This window comes from Halyomorpha halys, unplaced genomic scaffold (genome assembly GCF_000696795.3).
Source record: "Halyomorpha halys isolate HHAL.00 unplaced genomic scaffold, Hhal_1.1 Scaffold1141.1, whole genome shotgun sequence".
In the NCBI taxonomy this organism is placed as follows: domain Eukaryota; kingdom Metazoa; phylum Arthropoda; class Insecta; order Hemiptera; family Pentatomidae; genus Halyomorpha; species Halyomorpha halys.
Window position 1 is genome coordinate 314,179 of NW_027113909.1, and position 27,453 is coordinate 341,631.

Sequence of the window (27,453 nt, forward strand, 5' to 3'; positions counted from 1 at the left end):
ATTAAGAATTAATGGGTTAGGATGGTTAAGGAGTTTGGAATAAAAAGACGCCTATCTGTTTTGGGTCAAATCTGCAACGAATGGGATTTTAAGGTCTTTATGAATGAGTTTATTTGTGACGTAATAAGGAAAATCAAGGATTTTACGTAGGATTTTGGATTGTAAGGATTGGATGCGGGAAGAATTTGATAGTTTGGTAGAGCCCCAAAGCTCAATTCCATATGTCCAAATTGGTCTGATTATTGTAGTGTATACTAATTTTTTGTAGTGAATGGGAAGTTTAGAGCGTTTGCCAAGTAAGTGTTGTAGCAATCGGAATCTACGAGCAGTTTCTTGTCGTTTCAGTCTTGTGTGTGGATTCCAAGTAAGTCTCTTTATTATTAAGTAATCAATTCTATTTAAATAAAATTAAGCAAATTTTGTTTTTCCCAAACACTGTTTATTTAACCAAAATATTTTGTTTTTTTATTAACTATTACCACGAAATATTCTTTGCAAGCAGCAATAAATCCCCACTTTCGTTAAAAGAGTTTACAGTTGTTTAGTGGCTATTTTCGTTTTTCAATTCACACTATTAAATCTTATAGATTATAAAGTTTTGGATATATATGGATTTATATGTTGTAAATAAATTTATTCTGGTTCAACTACTGATTTAATATTTAATATTTATATTTTATTTAATATAATCGATTTAATATTTAATTTAATGGAATGGTGGTTGACACAATATTGTTTTATTGAAAAGAATTATGAGATCAATGAGATCTGCATTGTAATAAAATCGACTTTATTTTACCTTATCTTATATTTTTATAATTATCTTTGAATCAATAATTGTTCGAAATGTAAGAGGTTTATTTTTAATTTCTAAGAAATTAACATTTTGTGAGTTTATTTTGTCAAATATCATACTACTTTACGTACAAAGATAACATCATTAACTATTTTGTAGTAAATTAAACTAGCTTTAATTTGAGTGCAGACTGACATCTGTACGTCCTATGGTTTCTGAATTAAAGTTTTTCATGAATCAAACTTATTGTCCAAACAACTATAAATCAATTTATTTTAGCAAATATCATGACAATTACTATTCTTAGGAAAGTAAAGGTCATAAACTACTTTATAGTACAATTATTTAGCTTTAATTTGAGTGCTAATAGACTTGTTTACGTTGAATGGCTATTATAATATAGAATAATAAAACACGAATATTTAGGGCGGTTATATTTACGACTTTTCATAAAACTATAAAAAAATAAAAAATAAAATATCTAAGATAAAAAAATTACATTTAACCAGGAACAGAATGATTCAATTTTTTTTCCAAAATAGAAAAATATTTTTTTATTCATGAACATTTTTAGAAGTTGGTCTATAGTTAGTTGAGCCAGGATGTCATTATTGAGTACATGGCAAAATATGGAAGATTTACTAATAGATTTTTTTTTTAGTGTTATCATAAATCCAATCCTGATTGAAAATGGATGCAATTTTCTTCTTTGAAAAGGTGGGAACTTAAATTTCCTTAAAAATAATATGAGTTCTTTTATAAGGGTCTACAGAATAGTTTTCCCCGCATAAAGCTATATCTTCTTCTATATATCAATTACACTGTTGAAGGACAGAGCTGTTTTAATTGGTCTGCTATCGTGTGAGCAAAACAAATTTCGATAGGCTACAAAGTTAACTCGGACGGACGAACGACACACTCAAACTATTTATGACAATCACACACTTTGTCTTATTATATTGCGTAACTATTTCGTACACAATTCGTACTTACCATACCATTACCCAACTCAGAATAAAAATGGTTTATAATTAGCATAATTCAAGTCATTGTAGTGTCCTTGTAGTAAATGTATTCTGTTCGTTTTATTATTTTCCTTTCGCACACTTTGCACATAGGGCTCATCTATAATACTGTAAATGACTGACTGAAAATAATTTTTTAATTATATAAAGGATATTTTTAGTGAAAAAGTGTATTTTATTTTTAATTTCACTTTCTATAATAATAACATTAATAATAAAGACATAGCGAACCCGAAGGTCCTCGCAATCCTCCCATCTACTATTCGGTCTACCCCTCGGACGTTTATTCGTCGGTTCAGTGTTTATTAATGTTTTAGGGATCCGTTGGTTACTCACAATCTCACAATCTTATTCACCGGAATACTATAGCATGCATTATATTTGATGGGTGCAGTTCCCTGAATTCAGTGCTGTGTAGCCTTATATGTATTATTCCGTTAATTCATTCTTTTTCGGTCCGAATATTTTACATAATATTTTATTTTCAAAAACCCGAGGAGATGTGCTTCCTTTAGTGTAAGAGGCCACGTTTAGCATTCGTAAAGAACAGTGGAAAGGATAATAATTTTGAAAATTCTAGCTTTGGACAGATTGATTGACAGACAATTTCGAAAAAAGCAACTCGCTTTTATTTTCGTTTTTTTTTCTAATTACCACAGAACCTAAATACTTGAACATTACCGACATTGCTCCGGTTTCTACTCATAACCATATATATTTTTTTTTTTATCCTTATCTAGAAACCTAGTTCACTTTCCTTTTTTCAGTCTGAATATTTTATGCAATACTTTATTTTCAAAAACGTTAAAGTGCTGTTCTTTCCTTAGTGTAAGATGACATTTTTACCATCCATAAAGAACAGCGAAAAAGATATAGTTTGTAAATTTTAACTTTTAAATTTCTGGACAAAAGGCACGAACCAAGCGATTTCGAGATTAAAAAATAACAAGCATTTTCCGGCTTTAATATTTTATTTCCTCATCAATTCCGTTTTTTCTAGTTACTTTTTTTTTTTTAATATTTATTTATTGCTATTTACAACTGTACATTATAATACATTTAGTAAATCTGATCTAAGTTAAATTGGAGTGTTACAGGCGTGTAGAGAAACTACCCATTGGTAGCACTCTAATGACATTTTACATTAGCGGGTATCGTGGCCATCTTCTTTTCAGGCGCCTCAGAGGATTGTCAGGAATGGAAGAGGATGCAAGATTAGAAACTAGGGGGTTTGAGTGGTTAGAGAGTTTATAATGGAAGGAGGATATCTGGTTCGGGCTAGATCGGTTACATAGGGAACATTAAGGTCTTTATGTATGATTTTATTTGTGTCAAACTAAGGAGCATTGAGGATTTTACGAAGGATTTTGGATTGTAAGGATTGAATACGAGAGGAATTCGAAGGTTTAGTGGAGCCCCAAAGACTAGTTACTTTAAAAACTAAATACTTGAAGATATCTATCTATTCAAATTTATTTCCTCTTCTATCTATTTCACAGAAATCCCTCCCCTTTCTGCTGCTAACCATATATTTTGGTTCATCCGTATTTACTTCAAGACCTAGTTCCTTACTATATTTATTATGTATTTTATTGTTTTTGGTTTCCTCGTCCCCACCTAATAATGCCAAATCAGCATACCCAAGCACGAGTATTTTACCACCTAAAGTAATATCCTTTTCTTGATTTTGTGCCTAATCAAAAGCGAACTCGTTAGCGTTACTACCAAGTTTATGCAGTACGAAAACGTTGATAAGGCCAATCGTCACATTCGTTGAAGAAACGTGGACACTTAGCAATAAAAGCTCATTAACCTGCTAGACAGGTTTGAAAGGGTAATTCTGCGGAGGATCGTAGGGCCCGTATGAGAGAATGGTAGTGGGTAAATAAAGAAAAATGGTAAACTGTTTGGGCTCTACAAGGAATGTAGCATCTCCCCGTATATCAGGTTTCAGAGGTTTAAATGGCTTGGCCATGTGATGAGGATGAGCGGCGAGCATGGTGTGTGGCGACTTGGAAGGCCGAAGGGCCGATGGAGGGATGCTGTGGGGCAGGATCTGCGACAACTTAGGGTCCCAGTTACCCTTACAGAAGATAGAGAAAGATGGTTGGCAGCTGTTGAGCAGGCCAAGGGCAGCTTCATGTTCCTATTGTGCTAATAAAATAAGAAGAAAGTAATACCCTTTCCGGTATACATCTCATTATTAATAACGTATTCTAGTGGTAGATTAAATAAGATATTTGATAAATAATCACCTTGTTTTAAACCTGTCCGAACCTCGAACCAGTCGAAACTTACGCTTTCTATGCATGAAATATATCGTAAGAGGAAGTATTACGATCGTGGAATATTTTTTTAATTCCTGTTTTTGACAGAAAGGGACATTTTGAGATTCTTTGAATCCAAGAAATCAAGTCGTAAAGTTGTATACGTGTCTGTGTGTATATGAACATAGTGGAAAAAAAATCTTTCCTGTATATGATGATTGTCGCTTTTTCAATTAAAAAACTAAAATCACTTATCTCTCAGTAAGACTGCTTAGTTATTAATTCCATATCTTGTAAATTCTTTTCTGAAGTAGGCATGGTTCTTTGTTTGGTCACGTACATCAAAGGAGCGGTTTGCATGTCCTCGTTGAACGCGAAGATCACAAGGTCTCGTGCGCCTAATGCCTTCTCATTAAATATCATTTCATTCTCTGATTTGCTCTAATAGCACTGGGTATACTTTTCTTAAACAAACCACATTATCTTCCTACATTTTGTTTTTCCCAGTTATTTCTAGTTAATACTAGTTATTAATGGACCTAAACCTTGCTCTGTATACAATAAAAAGCTGGTGAATGATTAATTACCTTTTTTTTTTTTAAATATAGTTCCGAACTGCTCTGTAGTTAATTGTAAGAATCTCCCTAAGCACCGGAATAGAAAATGGTCTTGGGATCTCTTAATATGGAAATTTCATCGCTATCAAGATGCAGTTCCACTTCAAGCTATTGACATATAACTTGAGTCATACTACGCATTTGCTTTTTGTATATTTTCTGCATTCGTTAATATCTCTATAAATAAACTAAAACAAAATATCTTAACCATTTAGATTCATTGTTAATGGTCAAGATATTAGGCTGGTTCTAACCAGGTGGCAAGATGTCCCCCCGCCATTTTAAAAATTTACAATTAAATATTTTCAAATCGAGCTTTACCTTTCCTTATAATATCATTGCGCAATTTTACAGATATTGTTAAGACACCTTGGAATCGGAGGACTCTCATTTTTCAAACTCGCCAAAGGAGCAGAACGGCCTTGGTAGTTTTTGTGATATTTTAAAATTAATATGAATTTTGCAAATGAAACTTTATCCGAACAACTAGAAATCATTTTATTTTTGCAAATATCTACTCTTACGAAGATAAACATCATGAACTACTTTATAGCACATTAAACTAACTTTAATTTGAGTGATAATAGACATCTGCATGTCTCTTAACTCCTAAAATATAGGTTTCTTACAATAAATTCACTTACTACTAATTTTTCAGTACATTTTCTATAAAATGTCGCTTTTTAAAAAACTGTCGGGAACTATTAGACGTAAACAGCTCATATTTTAGGGCTCATATTTTAGAAAATGTACTCTAAATATAAATGATGTTGGGCCGCCCGTAGCTCAGTGGTTGGGCACAGTCTTTCCATTTAGGGCTATATTGGCGGTGCTGGTTCGAATCCGGCCTGGGGCGTTGTATTTTTTCATTGAGTGGCGGGCTCACAACTTCGACCCCCAACCATGTTGAAAATAATGGGAATACAAGTAAATTAATACCTGGCTGTATTGAAACTTCCAATGCCATTAAAATATGAAAAAAAAAGATATTCTATTAGGATTTCTATTGCTGTGGGTAGTTTCAAAGATACGGAGCTCCAAATAATAAATTAATTTTTTAGACATTTAGAAACTGCCGCTATTTTTTATTCCCCTCTCTATTATCGGCAAACTCCTCAATTTTAACCAGTCATTATACGTAGTTTTCATTAGCGTTATAAAAATCGGGGTAAAATAATTGAATTTTTCCGCCGGGCTCTTGTAATTTCATATTGGACATACCGTTAACAATAAACTCATTATTGTTAAACTTTCAATATTTTATTCATGTCTCTTATTGTTATTATTCTTTATTACGTCACCTAATGAATTGGATTCATTTATCCTTTGCAGTATGGACTTTATTCTTCATTCTTGGGTTGCTTCGTGTACACAGTGTTCGGTAGCTGCAAGGATATAACGATAGGCCCTACCGCCTTGATGTCCCTGATGACCTACCAGCAAGTCTACAATAGGAACGAGGATTATGCTGTCTTGCTCTGCTTCCTGTCGGGCTGCCTTATGGTCCTAATGGCTGTCCTTCGATTAGGTAAGTCTTTATACCTATTTCTATTGGTTTTAAAAATTATGATGGATTACTTAAATAATTGGTTCGATTTTAATCTTTCAATAAAAGCTTTAATAATATGATGGATTTCTATAATATATAATCTTTTAAATTCTTCGAGACTGGTTTTATAGTTTAAATAAAATAATTTTTATCCAAGTCAAGTCTAAAATACTTTTTTTTTTTTTTTTTATTCACGGATCCGCCTTAGAGACCACGCGAATATCATTACTTTCTGCTTCTCTCTTGGTTTTATTTTTCCTTTCCTTTCATGTCCTTCATCATTTTGTGCCTTTGTTTTCTTTCTTCTGTCCACGCGACCTTCTTTTTCGAATTTCTTTTTATATTTCCTTCAGTCTTTTCCTATGTCTTTCTCCGTCCAGACAGTACTGGTCCGTTATCCCTAGTCTTTCTGTTTCTTCCTTCATCTGTCTGATGTATCCTCCTGAGCGTTTACACCCTCAATTTTTTTGGAATAATTCCTTATTTAGTATTTTCGGGGCAATTCTTACCAAATGCTCGTGGAATCTCAGTCTACTGACCCTTGTTTCTCCAAAACTCATTATTATTTCTTTAAATGTAAAACGTTTCGGCCGACCAGGCCATCCTCAAGGACAATCTATCTAAAACAGCTTCTATACATTCATTTTTAACAAACAATATTATTACTAATAAATTAGCATACTCTAAATGGCTATTCTGCCCAGGTCATTAATTACAAGTCAAATCACCCTATAAAGCAATGAATTAATAAGGAATCATACTAATTATTAATAAGCTTATGTCTAGTTACTTATTTTGTCGCAATTTCAATAATTTTTACAACTTTTAACTATAGAATAACTTAATTCTATCTACAAACAATTTTTTAATAACTTTTTGCAGGCTATTCTGCCCAGTTCAATAAATTTAGTCAAATCAGTCTATTAAACGATAAAAACATTGGATAATCATATTAATTTATTAATAAACTTGCCTCAGCTTCTGTTAAATTACCTATTTTGTCACTTTATCATTAAATTTTAATTTTTTTAATTACAGATTAAGTCATTATTATCATTCACTTATCACACAATATTTTTAACCTTCCATACACTCAGGTCAGGTGTATAATTGATTTATTTCAAATCGTATTTTTGTCTAAATTCTAATTTCTTTTATTATTAAAATTCTTATCAAATATTCATAAAGCAATTTCAATTAATAATCAATCTAACAATTTACAGCTTTTATTGTACATTCATTTTCAACAACATTATTATTAATGTTTTTGTAATTTTGAATTTTCTTTAATATTTCTTTTCTTATCTGTCTGTTATTATTACCCTTTACATTTACTATTTACTACCTTTAATTTTTCTTATTATATCTTACTTTTTTAAATTTTATACCCCTGTTAGTTTACACTTAGGTTTTTGTTTTCCTTTTGTAACTATGTGTTTGTATCTTTTTTAGCCCTGACAAAGCCCTGCAACGTGGGGTGAAACGTTGGCTCAATAAAATAGTATATTCTACTATTTGAGTTTTTTTGACCGCACCCGGACCATATTCCTTTCATTATTATTAATAATTTAACATACCTTAAATATCAATTTACTCCTTAAATCCAAATATTTAAAGTTTTTGTCGGCTATTTTGCTAGGTCATTAATTACTTATCAAATGACCCTATGAAGCAATAAATTAATAGGGAATCATATTAATTATTAATAAGCTTGCCATATCCTATGTCTAGTTACCTGTTTTGTCAAAATTTCATTAATTTTTAAAACTATTAATTTTAGGTCAACTTAACACTATTAACTATCTTATCATTAAACAATTTTGGACCTTACATACACTCAGGTCAGGCTTATAATTGATTTATTTCAAATTTTATTTTGCTCTAAATTTTTATTTATTTTATTATTAAAATTCATATCAAAGTTAATTGTAAAATGTAACATAAAATGTACCCATATTTTTCATAAATTAAATTTGTTTAAAATCTCTGCATGCTGTTGGTTCAAATTTCTTGTGTCTGTTTTAAAAATCATTGTATAATTAAAGGCCTCTGAAACATAAACAGGCCCAAGTATGTTCCTTTTCAACGTATTTTTTTTTTTTAATGTAAAATTGTATTGACAAAATAAAATTTATGTTGGTTCTTATATGCGTGCTGCACTAGTGCTGTGTTATTGGGGTCCTTCTTGTTTCTTATAGCGTTGTCATGTTTACACATTCTATCGCCCAACAATGGTTTAGTTTCACCTATATATGTGATGGATTTAATTTAATTTCAGAGAATAATGATTGTTAACAGTATATTATGTAACCATTTCATTTATTCAAGTTTTCTTTTAAAAAAAATATGGTATTCGTTGAATTTTTAAATCATAATAAATCGAACGTAATACCACAGCCTGTTCACCGTCGACCAGAACCCAGCTTTTCAATAAACCCTTATCTCCTTATGTTAATAAACCGTATCTCTCAAATAAACTGGATACAAAACATCATATAAATTTTCTTTAACTTTTTTTATTGTTTTAAATATGTTATTTACTAATATAATAAACAATTAAATTAAATAATAAACCGTTAATCGGGTGGTATAGGCTGAATTTGGATTTTACAGCAAAAGCAGCAATAGAAATTCGTGTGAGTGGTGACTCCATGTATACATATTCATTCAGGCTTGGTTGATTCCGAAAAACCTTTTTTTATTGTTTTAATTATGTTTTTTGCTAATATAATGAACAATTAAATAAAATAATAAACTATCTACATAATAATTTGCAGAATATTTTATGAATGTTTATTAGAAAGTCTTTACGGTATGTTTTTATTCTTAAAAACCGCCTTTCGTAAAGAATTAGTAAAGCTAGAAACATTCATTTTTCACAGTCATACAATGATGACTAAATATGCTAAGCCAATGACATTGTAAACCGAGAGTATTGTTTCGAAAGTTGTACTAATTTAGTTACAAGGATCGACGAGGCCTTTTGTCTTTTTCTGACCTGCTCTTGACACTGTACCCTAATTTTCTTGACGTTATAATATATTTCAAGTACTGTTTGGAATTTATTTTAGCAAGGTACATTTATGAAGTATGTGTGATTGGTCGAAAAAAAAATCACAAGGTCTGGCTTAATTTACTCGTTTTAACGTGGTTTTACATTGGCTGTCACGTGCCGAAACGTTTTGGAATATGTAAAACCACTTTTAAGCCTAAGTTTGAGTACAAAGTTATTATTTTATGAAGCGTTATAAAAAATAAAGTGCAAATTATGTCTCTAATAGTAGAGAGTCCGCCCTATAGACGTTTTAACCATCGGCTCCTTATTTTTAGAATTTTTTTTTTATTAAAATCCGCTTCCGAATTTTTGAAACCCTGTTTGATTACACATTAACCATATAAGGAGAACCACTTTTATAATTTCACTCTCATAAGCGTTGTCGTTTTTGAGATACAGAAGGTCGATGTCAGTGAGTGAGTAGTAAAATACAAATACACACGATAGCAGGTTTAACGAATAGAGAGATAAAGATTAAGGTTTCCATAAGAACTTACACAGAATATCTTATATATTATTTTTGGTGGCTGCATTCCTTTTTTAGTCTAAATACTAAAAAACTATTTGACCGATTAGCAAAAAGAAGTTACCGTTTGAAGGAGGTTTTTTACGTAAAGTAGAGGTTGCTTCTGAAATTTTAGTAGATGATATCAATATATTTTTAAAGGATTTACAAAACTTGACTAAATTTCTTACAAAAAAATGTTCGAAATCAGACAATTATTTGCAAGAAGAGACAGAGTTTGCAACATCATCAGGTCGAACCTCAGTAATAAACCGGCCAACGATGTCATAGAAGACAATCGACTGAGATGGCTGGGAGATCTGCGAATGGAACCAAAGAGGATAGCTAACGAGGCCTACCGAGCCAAAGTAGAGGGCAGGAAAGGAAGAGGACGGCCTAGAAGGAAATGAGAAGATGAGGTGAAAAACGACTTGCAGAGAAGAGGACTTAAAAGGAATGACAGAAGGCGCCTTGCAGAAGACCGGCAGGGCTGGAGAGGGCGCTATGAACTTCCTGAAAATAATGATAATAATAATGAAAAAAAAATCGAAATCGATCAATATTATGGCGTATGCACCCATAGTTTTAAAATGTATTTATTGTTATTTACAACTGCATTTACTTAAAAATACATTTAGTAAATTTGATGTAAGTTTTTAATGGAGTGTAGGTATGTAGAGAAACGACCCACCTTCTTTTCTGGCGCCTCGGAGGATCGTCAGGAATGGAAAAGGAACAAGGTTAGAAACTAGTGGGTTTGGGTGGTTAGGAAGCTTATAATGGAAGGAGTGATATCTGGTTACATATGGAATATTAAGGTCTTTACATTTTATTTGTGATAAAGTAAGGAACATTGAGAATTTTACTTAGGATTTTGGATTGTAAGAACTGGATACGAGAGGAATTCGAAAATTTTGTGGAGCCCCAAAGCTAGTCCCATATTTTTAAAAGTTGGGTTAGGGCCGCGCTGTAGATCAGAGGTTACCCACAAATCTATCGATCTGAGGGCGATGCCGATTCGAATCCAGCGTTGGGGCGTTTACTTTTTCATTAAGTGGCGGTCCCACAAAAAGAAAAACATGGCCCCCAACCATGGTTAGAATAGGTTGGTCACCAGTAGATAACTAGGCGAACACCATCTTCGACGTGGGTTGCCTATTGACGTAGGTTGTCATAGAAACCCGTTCATCTTTCATTATTTTTTCGAATAATTCTCTGATTATAAAACTACCAGAATATTTTAGATACCCTTTGAAAGATAATTAAATGATCCAATAAGGTAAACTAAAATGACATCTTAAAGAGATCAGTATTATTGAAGACATAGCAAATAATGTCCGTATTGTACTGTGGAGACAAAGCTGTAAAAAAAGTAATGTTAGTGAACAAACCAGATGTTTATTTTCAAAACGTTATAATTAGTAGTTAGATGCAGGAAGAGGTATAAAGAAAACATTGTCCATTAAACCACTATATTACAATGACTTAAGTAACCATTTAATGACCTTTGCAGTTTTATTCATTTTGGTATTTAAATATACTTTTTAATGGCTTTTAGATTAGATCTTAGTTTAGATTATACTAAAAATAGTCATTTAATTTTTGATTACACACTTTTATTTCTTTTTTTCGCCATAAAGGCCATAAATTTCTTACTGGAATTCATAAATTTATTACTTCAAATCATTTATCAGCTTTTGATTTATAGAGTGGAAATTTTTTCAACATTTCCTGAAACTCGGTGATATTATTTTTTTTTCTTTATTTACAAATTACCGAAAAAAAATTATTTACCTACGTTTTTAAAGTTAGTTATCAAAACATCACGTTTTTCCAAAATGATGAAAATCTATAATAAAATGAAAGCTTACCGAAAAAGAAATTGAAATTTTCTGAAACTAAAAAATGTCTTGTTAATCTCATTGGTATTAGGGATTAAATATATTATTTACAAAGTAAATGGCAAAAGATAACAAAAAGCATTATTTAATAAAATATAGATTAATATAAACTATTTTTAGAACTTATTAGTGTTTTTAGTGGGAGTGTGTAGCTCAATGGTAAGCATTGATTGGGTAGAAATCTGGCGATCGAGCATGATTCTGACTAAATCACCTCCTTGCACGACCATTGGTCTAGTAACAGTACTTCCTTACAAAGTATAATTTGGCAAATGATTTTTATTCTTATTTTATCTATTCTATTTCTTTGGTTGTATTTTGGAATTGATAATTCGTAAATTGTCTGTTTTTAATTTCAATTTTCGTCTTTATTGGCATTTTTGAAAATTATCAATTTTGATTTTCATGTTTTGTTTTTTAATTATTAATTTTTAATAATTACTATTTTTTAATAACTATGATGGGACGCAAACTATAATTTATTTCAGTTTTGACTCATTGATATTTTAAAATTGGAAATACAATTTTAAAAAATAAAATAAAGGATCCTTGGAGTTGATGGATAGTTGAAGATTTATCTATTTCAGGATTGATTTTTTATTTCAAATTTTAAATATTTGGCTAAATTTATAAGTTTTTTTTTTTGCTGATTGGTTTAGCTTGAGCACCTACCATCAAATAGATGCTCTTTTTTAGAAATAAATAATTTATTAGGTTTTATTTTATAAACATCTTATATTTATATAAAAATAAATTTGTAAATATTTTTTAAATTACTTTGTTTTCATTTTACTACACTTTTATTGTTTTAGGTGTTCTGGTTGAGTTTATTTCCCAACCTGTCACAGTTGGATTCACAACAGCTACATCTGTGATTATTGTGGTTTCACAGATCAAAGGCCTCCTTGGCCTATCATTTACTTCTGAAGGTTTTGTGCCTACGTTAATGAAGATTGCTGAAAACATCCATGAAACCAAATTTTGGGATACAACATTAGGTTTAGTTTGTATAGCTATCTTGTTATTATTGAGGGTAAGCAATGCAACTGGATATTCAATAGTACAAAAGGTAATTCAACTGTAGTTGAGTATATTTTTATTTTTTCAGAAAGTCAAAGATCTAGTTGTTGTTGATAAAAGATCGCCTAAACAAAAAAGAGTTATAGCTAAGTGTTTGTGGCTGCTATCAACATCTCGAAATGCTCTTGTTGTTGTAGTTTGCTCATTTATATCATTTGTTCTTCATAATAATAACAATGGAAGTGTACCATATAAAATGACAGGTATGTATGAACATATGTTTCACTTATAATATTTTTATTTTAATGATGAGTTGACAGTTGACCTTAGGTAATATACATGAGGAGATGGTTGGGGTTGTGGTCAGGGAAGAACACAAATAAATAAAAACTTATTTATTAGTGCTAACTTTTTGGCCCAAATTTCAAGCCTTCATCAGGGCTAAGAAAAAAAAAAGATAACAATTTTAATGAATAAGAGGAATAACAGAATTATCAGAAAATAAAAAAACAACTATCATTACTACAAAATAGTATTGAAAGACATGTATAGTTTAAGTATTGTAAGAAGATAAAGGCTGTATGAGAAAAGTAATAATAAAATTAAGTAAGAGAAAAGAACAAATAATAAAATACATATGAAAATCCAGTTAGTAAATATATGTACAAAATGAAAATTATTTAAAATAAAGTGATAAAAAAAAAAAGCGGGTAATAAAACATTTTTTTTTCCATAACTTTAGTTTTCAATAATTATTTTTAAATTAAAATATTCGTATTTCTTTATTCCTTTGGGATTATATAACATCATATATTTTTTAGGCTTGAAATCTTGGCCGAAATGTTGCCACTAATACGTTTTTACTTTTTTTGTTCTTCACTTACCACACCCTCAATCATCTCATATTTTTTTTTAGATTTAATTTTATGATTTTATGAATAGTCTAGATCAATGTCCTCACTCAACATAATTTCCCTTTTGTTATGAGTTGGTTAAAATTAGCTTTGTCATGAGTCCTATAAATTATGCAAATGGACAATTACAGATATCCTAAAATTTGTTTAAATTGACTGAAGGAAATATAATATATTGGAAAAACAGGTTATAAATTCCTCTTGATAAATCAGTCATATATAATCTGGTGGATAATATAAAATTTGTAAGTAAACACTTCTATTCTGGCAATTAGAAGGCTTTGTATATTCAAGGTCACAATATCTGAAATGTTAAGTCTATTTAAAAGTCAAATGTAGGAGTGCTATAAGCAAATGTTGATTAGGTGGTACAATACATACACTTCCTCTTATGTTAAGAGAAAGTGATAAGCCCCAGATATATCTTCCACCAATAGATATATGTCCAATTAAATTCTTAACTAGTAATATTTATTATTAATCCTAAAGAAAACTGTACTCTTTTATTTGTTGTAATTTAAATGAATTGAAAGATGTTTTGTATTTTGGTCTGATGTCCAATTTACACTGCTTATGGCCATGACGAGATCAAATTTTGTGGAAGTATTCCAAATTGACAGTGATTCTCTTCTGAATTTATTTTATTAAATTAGGCAGTGTCTTATGTTGAAATCACTTATTTTCAATGAATAATTTTGTCGATCTATTTTTGCATTGAGATAATTATCAGTGATTAAATATTCAAGTATTGTGTATTTAGAAACGTGTTTATTTATTGTTCTGCATTCTAAGTGAACTGACCCCTATACGTGCTCTCATTGAATAATATTAGCCCAAATTATTTGTATAAAATACCAGCAGTATCCACAAGTGCGCAACAGAGCAAGTGCTTGTTTAGCTGCATACTGTAGTAAAGAACCTTTAGTACAGTGAACTTAAAAAAACAAACTAACTCTACAAATAACCCAAAAGTTTTATTTCCATTTGTCCCAAGACTACATTTGTGGATTTAACTTCCTAAACACAGGTATTATTTTTTATATAAATGATTGACCACAACTAAATATGGATGTGATGAGTTAAGATATAATTATATGACAGTTATAATTTAAAATTACCATTTCTTTATAATGATGAGTAGATTGTTGACCTTGGATAATATAAATTAGGAGAAGGTGATTGGGAGTGCAGTCAGTGAAAAGTACAATTTAGCAAAACCTTATTTATTAGTGCCAGAATTTCAGGTCTTCATCAGGGGTAAGAACAAAAAAAAACAAGATATCAACCAGAATTGAGAAACTGTAATTAAAGGAATTACATAATTATTAGAAAAAAAACACATTATGGATACATAAATAGTATTGAAAGCATTGTTATTTTAAATCATAACTGTCTGTCTCTTGTTTCCATCTCCATAGTTGAGTACTACTTTTGTTTCTTCTTGACCGCAACCCTAACCATCTCCTAGAGATATTATTTGGATTGAAATTATGTTTGTGGACTTAACTGCCTACATGCAGCAAACATCGATATCATTTGTATTTAAATTATTTCTATTTATATATGTCTTTGGATGTTATTTTGAGTTGATGTTTATAAAGCTACCTTAGAGTCTGATATTTTTTATTTAAACCAAATTTTAATAAACTTGTCATAGCCTGCTCTATTATCTAATATAAAATTATTTTTCAGGAGCTGTAAGATCAGGTATTCCAGCAGTTCAATTGCCTCCCTTTTCAACTAAAATTGGCAACGAAACTGTTGGTTTCATTGAAATGGTTTCTGGTCTTGGTTCATCCATCATTTTAGTACCTATCATAGCAGTTCTGGGAAATGTTGCTATTGCTAAAGCATTTGGTAATTATAATTTATTTTGTTATATATAGTTGACCATATAACTTAAATATAAGAAGATTGTCAGGGTTGTGGTCAAGAAAGAACAAATAGTTAAAAACTATTTCCTAACCATCTTCTTATATATAATTTATTTTGAATTGAAGATATTTATATTGATTTTTATAAATAAATATGGAGAATTTAGATAGCTGTGAGACCACCATAGTCCATAATTAGATCCAATTAATAATTGTATAAGTATTTTTTTATTTCTCTGATATTTGATCGAGAAGATATCAAATTTTTACACAAGTCTGTTAATGGTCTTTCAATTTCTTACACTCCCATATGGATTAAAATTTGTGTTGAAAGAAAATGGAATATGTAAGTTGATCTCTATGTAGTTTTATTATAATATGAAAAAAAGTTATGAAGCTGATCTTTCCTGAGAAAATAAAGTATTTTATTACTTGATGCCTATTTAATCTATATTAAGAAAATAAGTAAGCACCTATATATTCTTCATGTTTATTAATTTAAATATAGATGTGGCTTGTGTTGACAAATCAAGTATCCAACCCTTTTTAAGGGAGCACATTAGCCATGGGATAAAGCGCGTGGCTACTAACTCTAGGGACCCGAGTTCGAATCCGGCCGGGCAGAAAATTGTTTTCTATTACACAGTAGCCGTGAGTCAACTCCTGTGGATTCTTGGACCCTCCTGGGGTCTACCCTGCCTCTTAAATTGGGTAAAAATAAAAAAAAAACACACTGGCGGTCAAGTGTGATTCTGACCAAATCACCTCCTTGCACAACGGTTGGTATAGTAACAGTACTTCTTTACAAAGTACTGAGTCCCTGACCCTCCATGGGTTGTAGCAGTACAGATTTAAATTTATTTTTAAACCCTTTTTAAAATTAACCCAGAATATTTCCTTTCTTTTTAATTAAGACAAGGGAAATTACTTGGATAGTGTATCTTCTCAAAAGACACACAGAATTTTATGAGACTAGGTTTTTTGGACTCAAATGACCTCAAAACCATGTATTTCAATTGAAAATTTCAATTTGAAATGTTTCACGATTGCAACACTCTCCCTTACTATATATTACATAGGTAAGTGAAAGTAAAAAAGTCATTATTTTCAGCCAAATGACTGCCATTTTTAATTGTTATTGATTTTGACTTATATTTATTATTTTTAAATTTTATTTTTGTTATTTACTTTACTATATTTATTAATTTTTTTCAATTTATGTATGTCTAAATATCTTATCAAAATACATATGTATTGATATGTTTTTTTAAAGGCATCTTAAGAGCATGGAGCAAGTACCTAAAGTCAGTAAATTGCTCTCTCCCAAGGTTACTGTGGGAGAGAAGGAAATAAAAAAAATCTTTATGAGAAACCTTATTTTATTTATCATAATGATACAAAATTTTATAAATTTGTAACTAGCAGTGGGAAATATTTTTATGACCGTTTAATGTAAAAATATAATAATAAATGGCAGTTTTTTCTCCATTAATTAATATAATTGTAACATAGAAGTATATTTTTAAATATTTATATAACCTATATGTATGTTTATGAGGATATTGATGAATTGTTCATAGCCAGCGGAGGCTCTGTGGATGCTACTCAGGAACTTCTGACATTGGCTGGTTGCAATCTCCTCGGTTCTTTTGTTTCTTCAATGCCTGTCACTGGTTCATTTTCAAGATCAGCTGTTAATCATGCTAGTGGAGTTAGGACACCAATGGGTGGTGTTTATACAGGTATAACAATGTACATAGTATATTAATACTTGTGAAATTTATTTTTCATTTTTATTTATTTATTTTTCTACATTACGGGGTCTTTTCCCCATCTTCAGAATTACATTACTTATAATTTTACTATGTTTTTATATCTACCTGTGCATAATCTCTATCTATAGATAATAAAAACAAAATGAAAATACACTTAACCAACATGAAAGATATATTGGAGAAGTGTTGGAATAGATATATATTTATAAAAGATCAGGATATATCAACATGAAAATAACTTGAAAAATCCTGAAACCATGAAAATAAATAAAGACATAGTGTTTCATAATTGTTTGACTTCCAATAACTTGAATTGTTTGTTGTCTTCAGTAGGTTTTGTCAGAAAAGAAACACGATATCTCTATTACACAAACCTTCTATTCTAATCTTATTAAATGAAATATGTAGTTATTGATTAATTGTAATGTATCTTATGCTCTTCCAGCTGGAGTGTTTTAGTAAATAATCAAAGGTTTATTGGATGTAAACCTGGATATCCTCTTTCTTGAATAATATTTTGAAAGTCATATTTAAAAATACTGTCATACTTTTGAATATTATTAATATTTTGTATATTACATCATATTTCATATTCTCTTCCTTTAACCTTTTGTCTATGAAATATAAATATTTTGTTCATAATTCAAAATATTCCAAAGCTGACCTTTATTAAATCCGAACTGTGTAACTCAAAAGAATTTATTAAAACAATATGGTCGGGGGTGCAATCAGTAGAGCAATGATAAACACAAATAAGATTCTCTCATTTGTGTTTCTTATTACTCTACTGATTGCACTACCGACTATCTTTTTCTCACATTGAATTGAGAGTCTACAACAAATGCATTAAAGTAATTTGTCATTTCATTGAAATTTTTAATTTTAATTTTCTTGATGTTTTCAGGTGTTCTTCTTTTATTGGCGCTTGGAGTCTTAACACCTTATTTTTATTATATACCTAAAGCGTCACTTGCAGCGGTAATAATATGTGCTGTTATCTTTATGATTGAATATGAAGTCATCAAACCAATGTGGAAAGCCAGTCGTAAATATTACAATTTAATTTTATATCCAATTAATAGATAAATAATGTTCTATTTTATCATTCTAAACATGTCAATATGTTTTTAGGAAAAGATTTGGTGCCAATGTTTACCACTTTCTGTGTATGTTTACTGATTGGTGTTGAATTGGGTATACTAATCGGAGTTGCAACCAACATTGCGTTGTTATTAATTTATGCTGCCCGCCCTGATATATACATTGAGAAAAGTCAGGTAATTTATCTACTGGGAAACTACTCTTGAAGTTTATTTTTTATAGTATAAAATCATATCTAATGAGATTTACTTTACTAATAAAATATGACTATGCTGAATAATACAAGGTGCTCAGGACTCGATTGACACCCTCTTTTTTTTTTTTTTGAGAGAGAGAGTTTTGAGAATTTCAAAATTAATTAATGGTGGAACCATTCCTGGAAATAGGACCCTATAAGTTGCAGCCACATAAATTAGACTTAGAGCAGGTTGAATCGTATTTAGGCATAGAACTTAGTTCTAAGAATGATCTCAGGCTCAAAATTTGGGGAAGAATAATGTCTGCTAATTGATGTTTCTTCGGCCTATCTAAACATCTATGAAGCAAGTCTCTTAGCTGCAAAACTCCATAAAATACTTGTACACCCAGTGTTGACTTATGATTCAGTAGCTTGGGCTACCACTAAGGCAGGCAAAGAAAAACTTTTGAGACTTTAAGACTTTTGAGCCTAGGGTTCTTCAGAGAATCTTTGGACCTGTATAAGTCAGTACTATCCGGTGCCAAAGAATCGAGAACTTTATTAACTCTTCTCCAAGATTAATGTGGTCAAGTTCATTAAGATCGTGTCTGTGGACTCGAGAAACTTCCTATGAATCCGGCATTGGACTGCAAAGCGTGAAACACCATAAAAAATTTTACTATTTTTGACTATTTATAGTCTGAAAAATCATATAAATTAATGTACAAAATTGTTTTAGAATTCAATTTCATGTAAGGATCTATCATCTTCATTTGAGTATCCTTGGTTGGCTGAAGAAACCCAAGTGCCTATCATGATAGCAGTTCTCAATTACGGTGATGGATTCTTACATGAAATTAACTTTTCAAAGTTTTTGTTCTTTACACTTGCCTGTCTATTGTCCAAAACCACAGACAATACTTAGCAGTTTTTGGTGATTTATGCTTTAGGATGCATCAGATAAGTAAAATTACTGGAACAAAACCATTTGTTAGATTAGATTTTTCATTGTAATTCTTCATTCATAATACATCTGTTTATTAAAAATTAGAGGGTTGGGTGCACTAAAGAAGAACTGATTGAGGTTACTAAGTTGATTTCACTATCAAAAAAAATTCACCATAACTAAGATGTAGCAATTTCTTTTAAAAGTTCTCAAAACTCTAAAAAAAGAAAAAAAAAAGGTGTCAATAGTCTTCAACACACTTTTTATATTTGAGCCGTTGAGAGCAAAAGTTATTCTGTTCTCATAAGAGTTTATTTTTATAAAAAGATCATTTACTAATTACTGAATGCATTAACCTCAAATATCTTTAATTAGTTGCATATTTTTGTGACTGATTAGTTTTAACAGTAATAGCTGTTGTTCCTTACCAAAAACTTTATAGAATTTCCCTTAACATCCTGAAACTCCAGTTTTGACTTGCATCATAACGGCTTTTAATTCATTTAATACTTAACATGGTTTTAACAGCTCATTTTGGCTAAATATTGATCATCTTTATCTTTTTAATGAAGCTTTAATAAATTTATTTTAGGAAAATAATGGCACTGAATATACAAGGGTAAAACCTAGTTCCAGTATTCATTTCCCAGGGGTAGAACACTTTCGCACTGCTGTTCTTCAAGCTGCGGAGACTAACCTTCCTGTTGTTATTGATTGCACATTTATGCAAACTACTGATTTTACTACAGCCAAAGTAAGCTTAGTTATTAAATCTGTATTTATTTATTATTTAATAGTGAGCCATTAAATCTTATTTCATCATGGTTCTCCAAGCTCAGTGAGACAAAAAAAAAATTACTTACCTTTATTGTTAGTTCTTTTTTCCAAATAAATATAATTAATACGTTCATATAATCTTCTTATAATTAAAAGATTATATGAAATAATTTAGGTATAAAACAAATATATTAAATCAAGAGATATAAATTTAAAAAACAAAAAATTTTAAATATATATATGGGAGTGGCATGGCTCAGTCATAAGGGACTGTACTACCAACTCCTGGGACATGGGTTACAGATAATTATTTATTCTGTTAATATAGCCGCGAGTCAATACTTCGGGTTTGGAATCCCTCTGGGGCCCACCCAGTCTCTTAAATTTGGTTCCCATAATTGAGAAAAAATATGGTGGTTGAGCATAATTCTGACTATGTCACCTACTTACATAACTGTCTTGTAACAGTACTTCTTTATAAAGTACTTCACCCTCAGGGGTCACTCAACCCCTTTATGGGTTGTAGCGATTGTAATTTATATCTTTCGTATTTTTTCATTAGAATAATCTGTAATTTTTGAAGTGCTTCTAGTGAAGTTGTTTTTTCCTTAGAGGTTCAATTGATGTCTGTAACTGTGCTAATTTAATCACAGCATTCACATCCCGTTGTTTATCTGAAAATGTCCACTTTTTTGATACAAGCTGATGCTCAAATTGTGAACAATGAAGTGTCCTGTTTTCAGATTAACCAAATACATGCAATATCTTTAAGAAGAATCTTACTGTTTTTTCCTATGTTAATAAAAATTATTTTGAAGGGTGTTATATTCTGGTTTTTAAAATTTATTTGTATTTTTTTATACTGTACAATTTTTGAATTTATTCTTTTAGTTTAAAATATTGCTGATTACTATAGACCAATTTTTCTTTTTCAAGATCATCAAGGTCTTGATCATTTTAAAGTAGTGATTCCCAACCCGAAGAAGTCTGTAGTCCAAAAATTGAACCAGATTCAGTGTAACCCCATTCCCGACTTAGCTTCCCTATGAAAATGTTAGGTTGCTTGAGAGTTTTAGACATTTTTTTCTAGACTCCTTCTAGCTCTCAAACATTAGGAAAGGTAAAAAATATAACCTTTCTAACTACAAGTCCTCTCAATATTTGTGGTGCCGGATCCCAATGTATGTTCACTTGTGGCACTGCGGAATAACAGTTGCAAACAACTAATATAGCTAATAAACTATGTTAAATGAAAGTGTTAATACTTTGTTGATTGTATTTCATTATATTTTTTTCCAGAGTATTTCAGTCTTATTGAACGAGTTTTATAAAAGACATCAAGCTTTATTTTTCTTCAATGTGAAACCAACTTTGGCTGCTGTACTGTCTCCTATTTGTACAAAGCATTTTGTAATGATTTCAAACAACGATGAACTAGCTCGTGCTTTACAAGGTATGGATTTGATTTTATAATGTACGTTATATGAAATGTTTCATTTAAACAGCACAATAAAAATAAGAAAAGTTAGTAAATAAACAAATAATTGATTAATAAGAAATTCATTCTATATATAATCAATCAATATTTAATTTTTTTTATTCCACATGGCTGTTATGTAATAAGTGCTATATAAGATCTACTTACCTGAGTGATACGAAAAAAAATGTGTGCAGTAAATGTTTTTTTATAAAGATAGGTTAAAAAATCTATTGGGGTTGTTTCGTCACAAATTAAGTGTGGATTCTACTCCAAAGTAATGTTCATCAATTTGATTCAAACAATAATGAGAATATTCCTGTTTATTGATAATTTACTTTTATTTTCAGATGTTCATAAGAATGGCATTTCAGATGAAATTACTCAGGTCTCGACAGAGCTAAGCGATTTGACGCATCGAAATAAGAGACCAAAAGGATTAGAGTTAGAAGAAAAATGTGAAGAACCCCTGCTTACGTATTGTATGAAAGCTACTATGGTTTCTGGGAACCCTTCGATTTAAATTCCAAAACAAAAAAATAAGATTGTATGTATGTAATTTTTGCCAAACAGTATTTATAGGACTTCAACTGTAAATGACTATTTTTTTATGTAAGTAGTTTCTAGGTTATTGTGGCGTTTGTAAATATAGTCATAATGTGATGTGGATGTTTTTCATCAGTATATGGACATCGTTTAATATACTGCTAGGCCAGTTTGATACCATTAAAATTCAGACTGAAACATGGAACATTGTTTCATGGCACTTATGAAAACAGAACGTGTATTTGGTGCATTGTGTTTTATTCTGTGATAAACTACTGTTAGATATTATATTTCTACCATTCCTAAGCACAGTGCATTCTGTTTTCGAGGGTTGTTGTTGCACTAAATGTTAGTTATTGTAAATATACTTATAGCTTGTATTTTCATCTTTAAATGCAATTGAAATTCTTTTGATCATAAATGTTGAGGTTCTACTTACTATGTAGTTATTCTTCATTCACTTATTTTAACTATTGGATTGGAAATTAGGATTTTGATTCTGCATTAACTTGACATTTTTCCTCTCTCTTCTATTTTATATTATAAGAGTATCAAATATTTTTTCTTATTTTTGTCACTTGTTCATTTTGTGTGGTGTAATATTATAATTCCTTATTATTAATAATTTGTGTCAATATTTTTACTAAGGACAATAGCATTATTTTTTTGTATATGTTAATCTAATGAATAATTTTGTTCTTTGATTTTCGGTATTCTGATCCATGTGAAATTGTTTGGGATAAAAATTTGACAAGATCTACTTATTAATACTAGAAATAATTTTTCTTTTTGTGTATAAATTATTTCTTTATATCTTATAATTTATATCTGAAAATATCATTTCATATATTAAAAATAAATGATTTGATTCCTACTTAATATACTACTTTTTATAAAAGATCCGTTATACTTACGTATTTGTACCTGTTAGTATGGTACAAACTATCAGGGACTTTGTATTTTTACTTTCTCTCAAATCTATTGTTTTTTATCTAATAGTACTTATATGAATATATGAAGGATGTGGATTGTCTATCTTATAGATGTTTAATTTATATCTTAATTCATTCTGTAGATTAGTTAACTTTATTTTTGATAAAAGATTTATATCTAAGCTGAAGAAATAATAATTGAAATATTTCTTAACATTATTTAAGTATAATATATTGTTTAATATTGCCTGTGTTGGGGCCATTACATTATGAAAAAGATATATTGTTATTATTACTGTTCTTACTTTTTAATATTTAGGTTAAATATTATGTTTTTATCACAAGATCTGAGTTCTTTGATGCCTTCTAAATATTTGTTAGTAAAAAAAATTACTAATCAATATGATAAGGATTAGTATAAAAGAGGCGGTATAATTGAAATATACCAAAAAGTTAATGGTTTATAGTTTTTTATTTTTCTTAGAAGTTTAAGTTAAACTTCAGCCATTGTTCTTTTTCTTAGATACCAATAATGTCTATATAATTTTAATTATATATTCTTATAATAGTTATTGCTATTGATAAGTCTTGAATGTCCCATTGGTTGAGTAAGAAGATACCTATATTTCCTTCTACTGGTTAGACCCAATATTATTTTTAATTGAGATATATTTTAATATGAATCACTGCTAATTTGCCAATTTGGCATTAGTTAATTTTATATTTTGTTTAAATAATTTAAGAAAAACATGAGTGAATAATTTTATAATACATTTTATTAAAGCATTTTATACATTGAGTCTTTGTTTTTAAGATTCCTCTTACTTATACACATCTATTAATTACATAAAAATATTTTTTTAGATATCTCTATCATAATCTGAGATCGCTTACATATTTAGCTTAATGTTTATATGTACAATATTTAATCTGATAAAACATATTTGATGTTGTACATGTTTCGTATTGAACTATAAAATATTTACACTACCCCTTGCACATGATTTTAAAATGATTTGGTATCATCAATTATACAGGAACAATCCATTACATTATTTTGAATGGCATTTTATAAAAAAAATAATAATAATAATAAAATAAAATAAAAGATTGTATTTACAAACAAATTACATTATTTAATATAATACTTTTGGATGTACTTAATTGCTATATTTTTGTTACATAGTTTTTAATTTTTTTTTTTCATTTTTGGCTGATTTATAATAAAATAATAAAACTTATTATGAGGTATTAATTATATACAATTTATTGTGCATCAAAATGTATTTGATTTTTTTTCTTTTCACTCTTGAAAAACAATTGAATCTGATTCCATTTCAATCTGATTTGGTCATCAAGTACGAAAAAAAATATCTTACTAATTAGAAAAAAAAACAAAAAAACTTTTATCTAACAAATTTTGTAACTGTTCTCATCACCATAATTACAAATGTACCTTCCCCATTAGAGAATAAATAGAGTCGAAAGTATTGCTGATAAGTTATAGCATTATTTTTGAATAACCTAAAGAAAGGTTCAGTCAACATCGATAGGTACAAAGATAATCCAAATTTCAAGAAAATAATATAACTTTTAGTTTAACATAGTTTGATTGATAGAGGTTAACTTTAGAACATTTCAAGTTCTGGATGTAATATTATTATTTGACAAACTTGGGTTTAAATGAAGATAATATACGATTAAAAAAAGAAATTAAATAACTTTCTCATATTGATAGACAATGATTCAAGAAATGCGCCTAGTGAACTGTAATTATGACAAGCCAGGAAAGAAAAATTGTGACTCTAAGGTAACCTTCTATTTATTTATTTATTTCATAAGTTCTAGCCATAGGTCATTAGTATTATTTTCTAATAGTGGTAATGTTAATAACTATTTAGGCTAACACTTTGAAATTTTTATATGAATAATTGATCCTTTCAACATAGCAAGATGAAATTTTCTTTAAAATTATTTTTTAGTTATCTTACTTTTTTTTTAACTTGACAAGATTTTTCACAGAAACAGAAAAAAATTTGTAGTTAAAGAATTCAAACTTTAAGTAATCAAGAGTTGATAGATATACCATTTTATCGCACTATCAACAAACCATAAATAATTATGAAATTTAAAAATTATATTTTATAATATTTACAGTTGACTTAACAATAAATGTTTCTTTACTGTTATGCGATCTCCCTATTTTTTTTTTAGTCTGTTTAAAAATATTGACTTAAAAATAGTCTTCTGATTTTAGGTATATAAAAAAAAGTTGTACAGTAGAATCCCACTTATCTGCCCTTATTAGAATAAGACATTACTGGTTAAGAGAAACAGCCGATTATTTGGAGTGTATTAAAGAAAAACTCCAATATTAATTCAACTAACATACTAGAGGTAAAAATTAAAACTTAATATGGATATGATATGTATATTTATATGTGATAAAGATAAAAATTTGTTTTCTACCACCGGTAAATCTGGAGAGCCGGTTGAGTAGGGACGGTTAAACAGGGTTCTACTGTATTAGTAAGATATGAATTCCATTCTAATTCAGCCATTATAAATAACATGCCAATCAACTAATTGTAGATATATAATTGGACTAATTTATTTTACATTTGGTATAAATTTACATTCATCAATATAAACCTGATGGTAAATCTGATAATTTTCCAGTAACAGATAAATTAAGCCCAGTTAAACTTTTGTTATAGTAATCGGAAATATTTATAGTTGTAGTAACGCTCGGAGTATCCTTTAAATTTAGTTGCCCTGAATACATTCCAGCATTCAAATGCCCTCTTTTTAAAAGAAAAGTTTGTGTGGATGTCGGAGAAGGCTCGCTCTTGATAGGTAAAAACACGGCCCTGTCAGATGTATAGCGTATGCTGTCATCGGATTGTTTACTGGATGTCATACTATAACTATTCGGTAAACCATTCCTCTGGACAGGTATCGGTTTGATTAATGGTTGTTCTTCAATGCCGTTGGTAACGACTATATCTACCATAGTATCAAGACCTTCCCGAATCCTGTCTAGACTTTTAGATTTTAATCTTTTACCTACACTCTCGTTTCCATCTATATAAATCCTTGTACTTTTAGTGTAGGAATCAACTTCATTATAACAGAATACACCATCTAAACTTCCTCTACGATTTTTAATTTCTGGTTTTATTTCGATTACTGGCTCTTCTTTTGATAACCCATTATGGAATGTTTCTCGTCTCCTCACGTAACTCTTATGGGCTTCTCTGTGGGTAATTGGAACTTGAGGTTTAGGCTTACGGTCAATATATTGTGAAGGATCATTTGAAATACTGAGAAGAGAATCTGAGTTGTCTGATTCTTCTTCGAAAAACAAATCGTTGTTGTTGTACTCTCTTTCGAAAAACAAACTTCTCGATTTCCTTGGAGGATATGGAACTAACTTCACTGGCACTATTTCTGTTTCACTATTTTCTATTTGATTAGTCGATATATCACTACTAGATCTTTGCAAAAATTTAGTATAATATTTGGCAAGTACTGCTTCTTCTCTTTCTTTCTTAATATCTTTTTTATCTTTAATATCAATTTCAGCATCATTTATTATATTCTGTAGTTCCTCAATGACTTCATCAATTGTTGTTTCCTCCTAAAACAAAATTAAAAAACCATAAACATGACTGGAGGATCTTATAAAATAAAAGTCTTTTGAATGCAATCTACAATTCTAGAATAGTAGTAGACTATATCATTTACATATGTGTGATAATAATAAAACTATTTCAATTATATTTAAATTGAGAAAGAGATTAAATGAGGGAAGAATTACTCATAAATGTTCTGCCTATACCCTTCAATGTAGTTCAAGACAAAATTATGGAAACAAAATAAATTGGGTGCTTTTATAGGAAGAAAAATAAAGGTGGTTGCAGATGACTTAGCTCTTTTGGTAGAAAGTGAACAAGAAGAGATTGCTCAAATCAATAAACTTAATAAACTGCCGGAAAAAAGGGCTTGAAAATCTCTTTCAAAAAAGACTGAAATGATGACCTGCTCCAGAGAACATCCAAAAACAATAAATATAAAGAATGGGAAGGTCAAGATGGTAAACCAATTTAAATATCTGTAGAGATTTTATTATAGAGATTTATTATTAACTATCTGGTAATGAAACCAGAAGAAGTCAAACGTAATTTCATAATAAAAA

General features: G+C 29.7%; 2 protein-coding genes across 8 annotated transcripts in view; one reads left to right on the forward strand and one right to left on the reverse strand.

Moving 5' to 3' along the window:
- The window catches only part of LOC106688489 (sodium-independent sulfate anion transporter), a 112,820-nt gene extending 88,766 nt beyond the window's left edge, over positions 1 to 24,054 (forward strand). For all 7 annotated transcript variants that reach the window (XM_014432977.3, XM_014432978.3, XM_067051165.1 and 4 more), the window contains exons 3-12: positions 6,038 to 6,233; positions 12,528 to 12,748; positions 12,824 to 12,998; positions 15,342 to 15,506; positions 17,104 to 17,265; positions 18,203 to 18,343; positions 18,430 to 18,575; positions 20,116 to 20,277; positions 21,600 to 21,753; positions 22,128 to 24,054. In XM_014432977.3, the coding sequence (XP_014288463.1) occupies positions 6,038 to 6,233; positions 12,528 to 12,748; positions 12,824 to 12,998; positions 15,342 to 15,506; positions 17,104 to 17,265; positions 18,203 to 18,343; positions 18,430 to 18,575; positions 20,116 to 20,277; positions 21,600 to 21,753; positions 22,128 to 22,300 (1,695 nt within the window). In that variant the 3' untranslated portion in view covers positions 22,301 to 24,054. The remainder of the gene's footprint in view (positions 1 to 6,037; positions 6,234 to 12,527; positions 12,749 to 12,823; positions 12,999 to 15,341; positions 15,507 to 17,103; positions 17,266 to 18,202; positions 18,344 to 18,429; positions 18,576 to 20,115; positions 20,278 to 21,599; positions 21,754 to 22,127) is intronic.
- mwh (multiple wing hairs) overlaps positions 23,602 to 27,453 on the reverse strand; it is a 228,419-nt gene continuing 224,567 nt past the window's right edge. Inside the window, exon 8 of the mRNA XM_014432981.2 lies at positions 23,602 to 26,895. Coding sequence (XP_014288467.2) covers positions 25,897 to 26,895 — 999 coding nt within the window. The 3' untranslated portion in view covers positions 23,602 to 25,896. The remainder of the gene's footprint in view (positions 26,896 to 27,453) is intronic.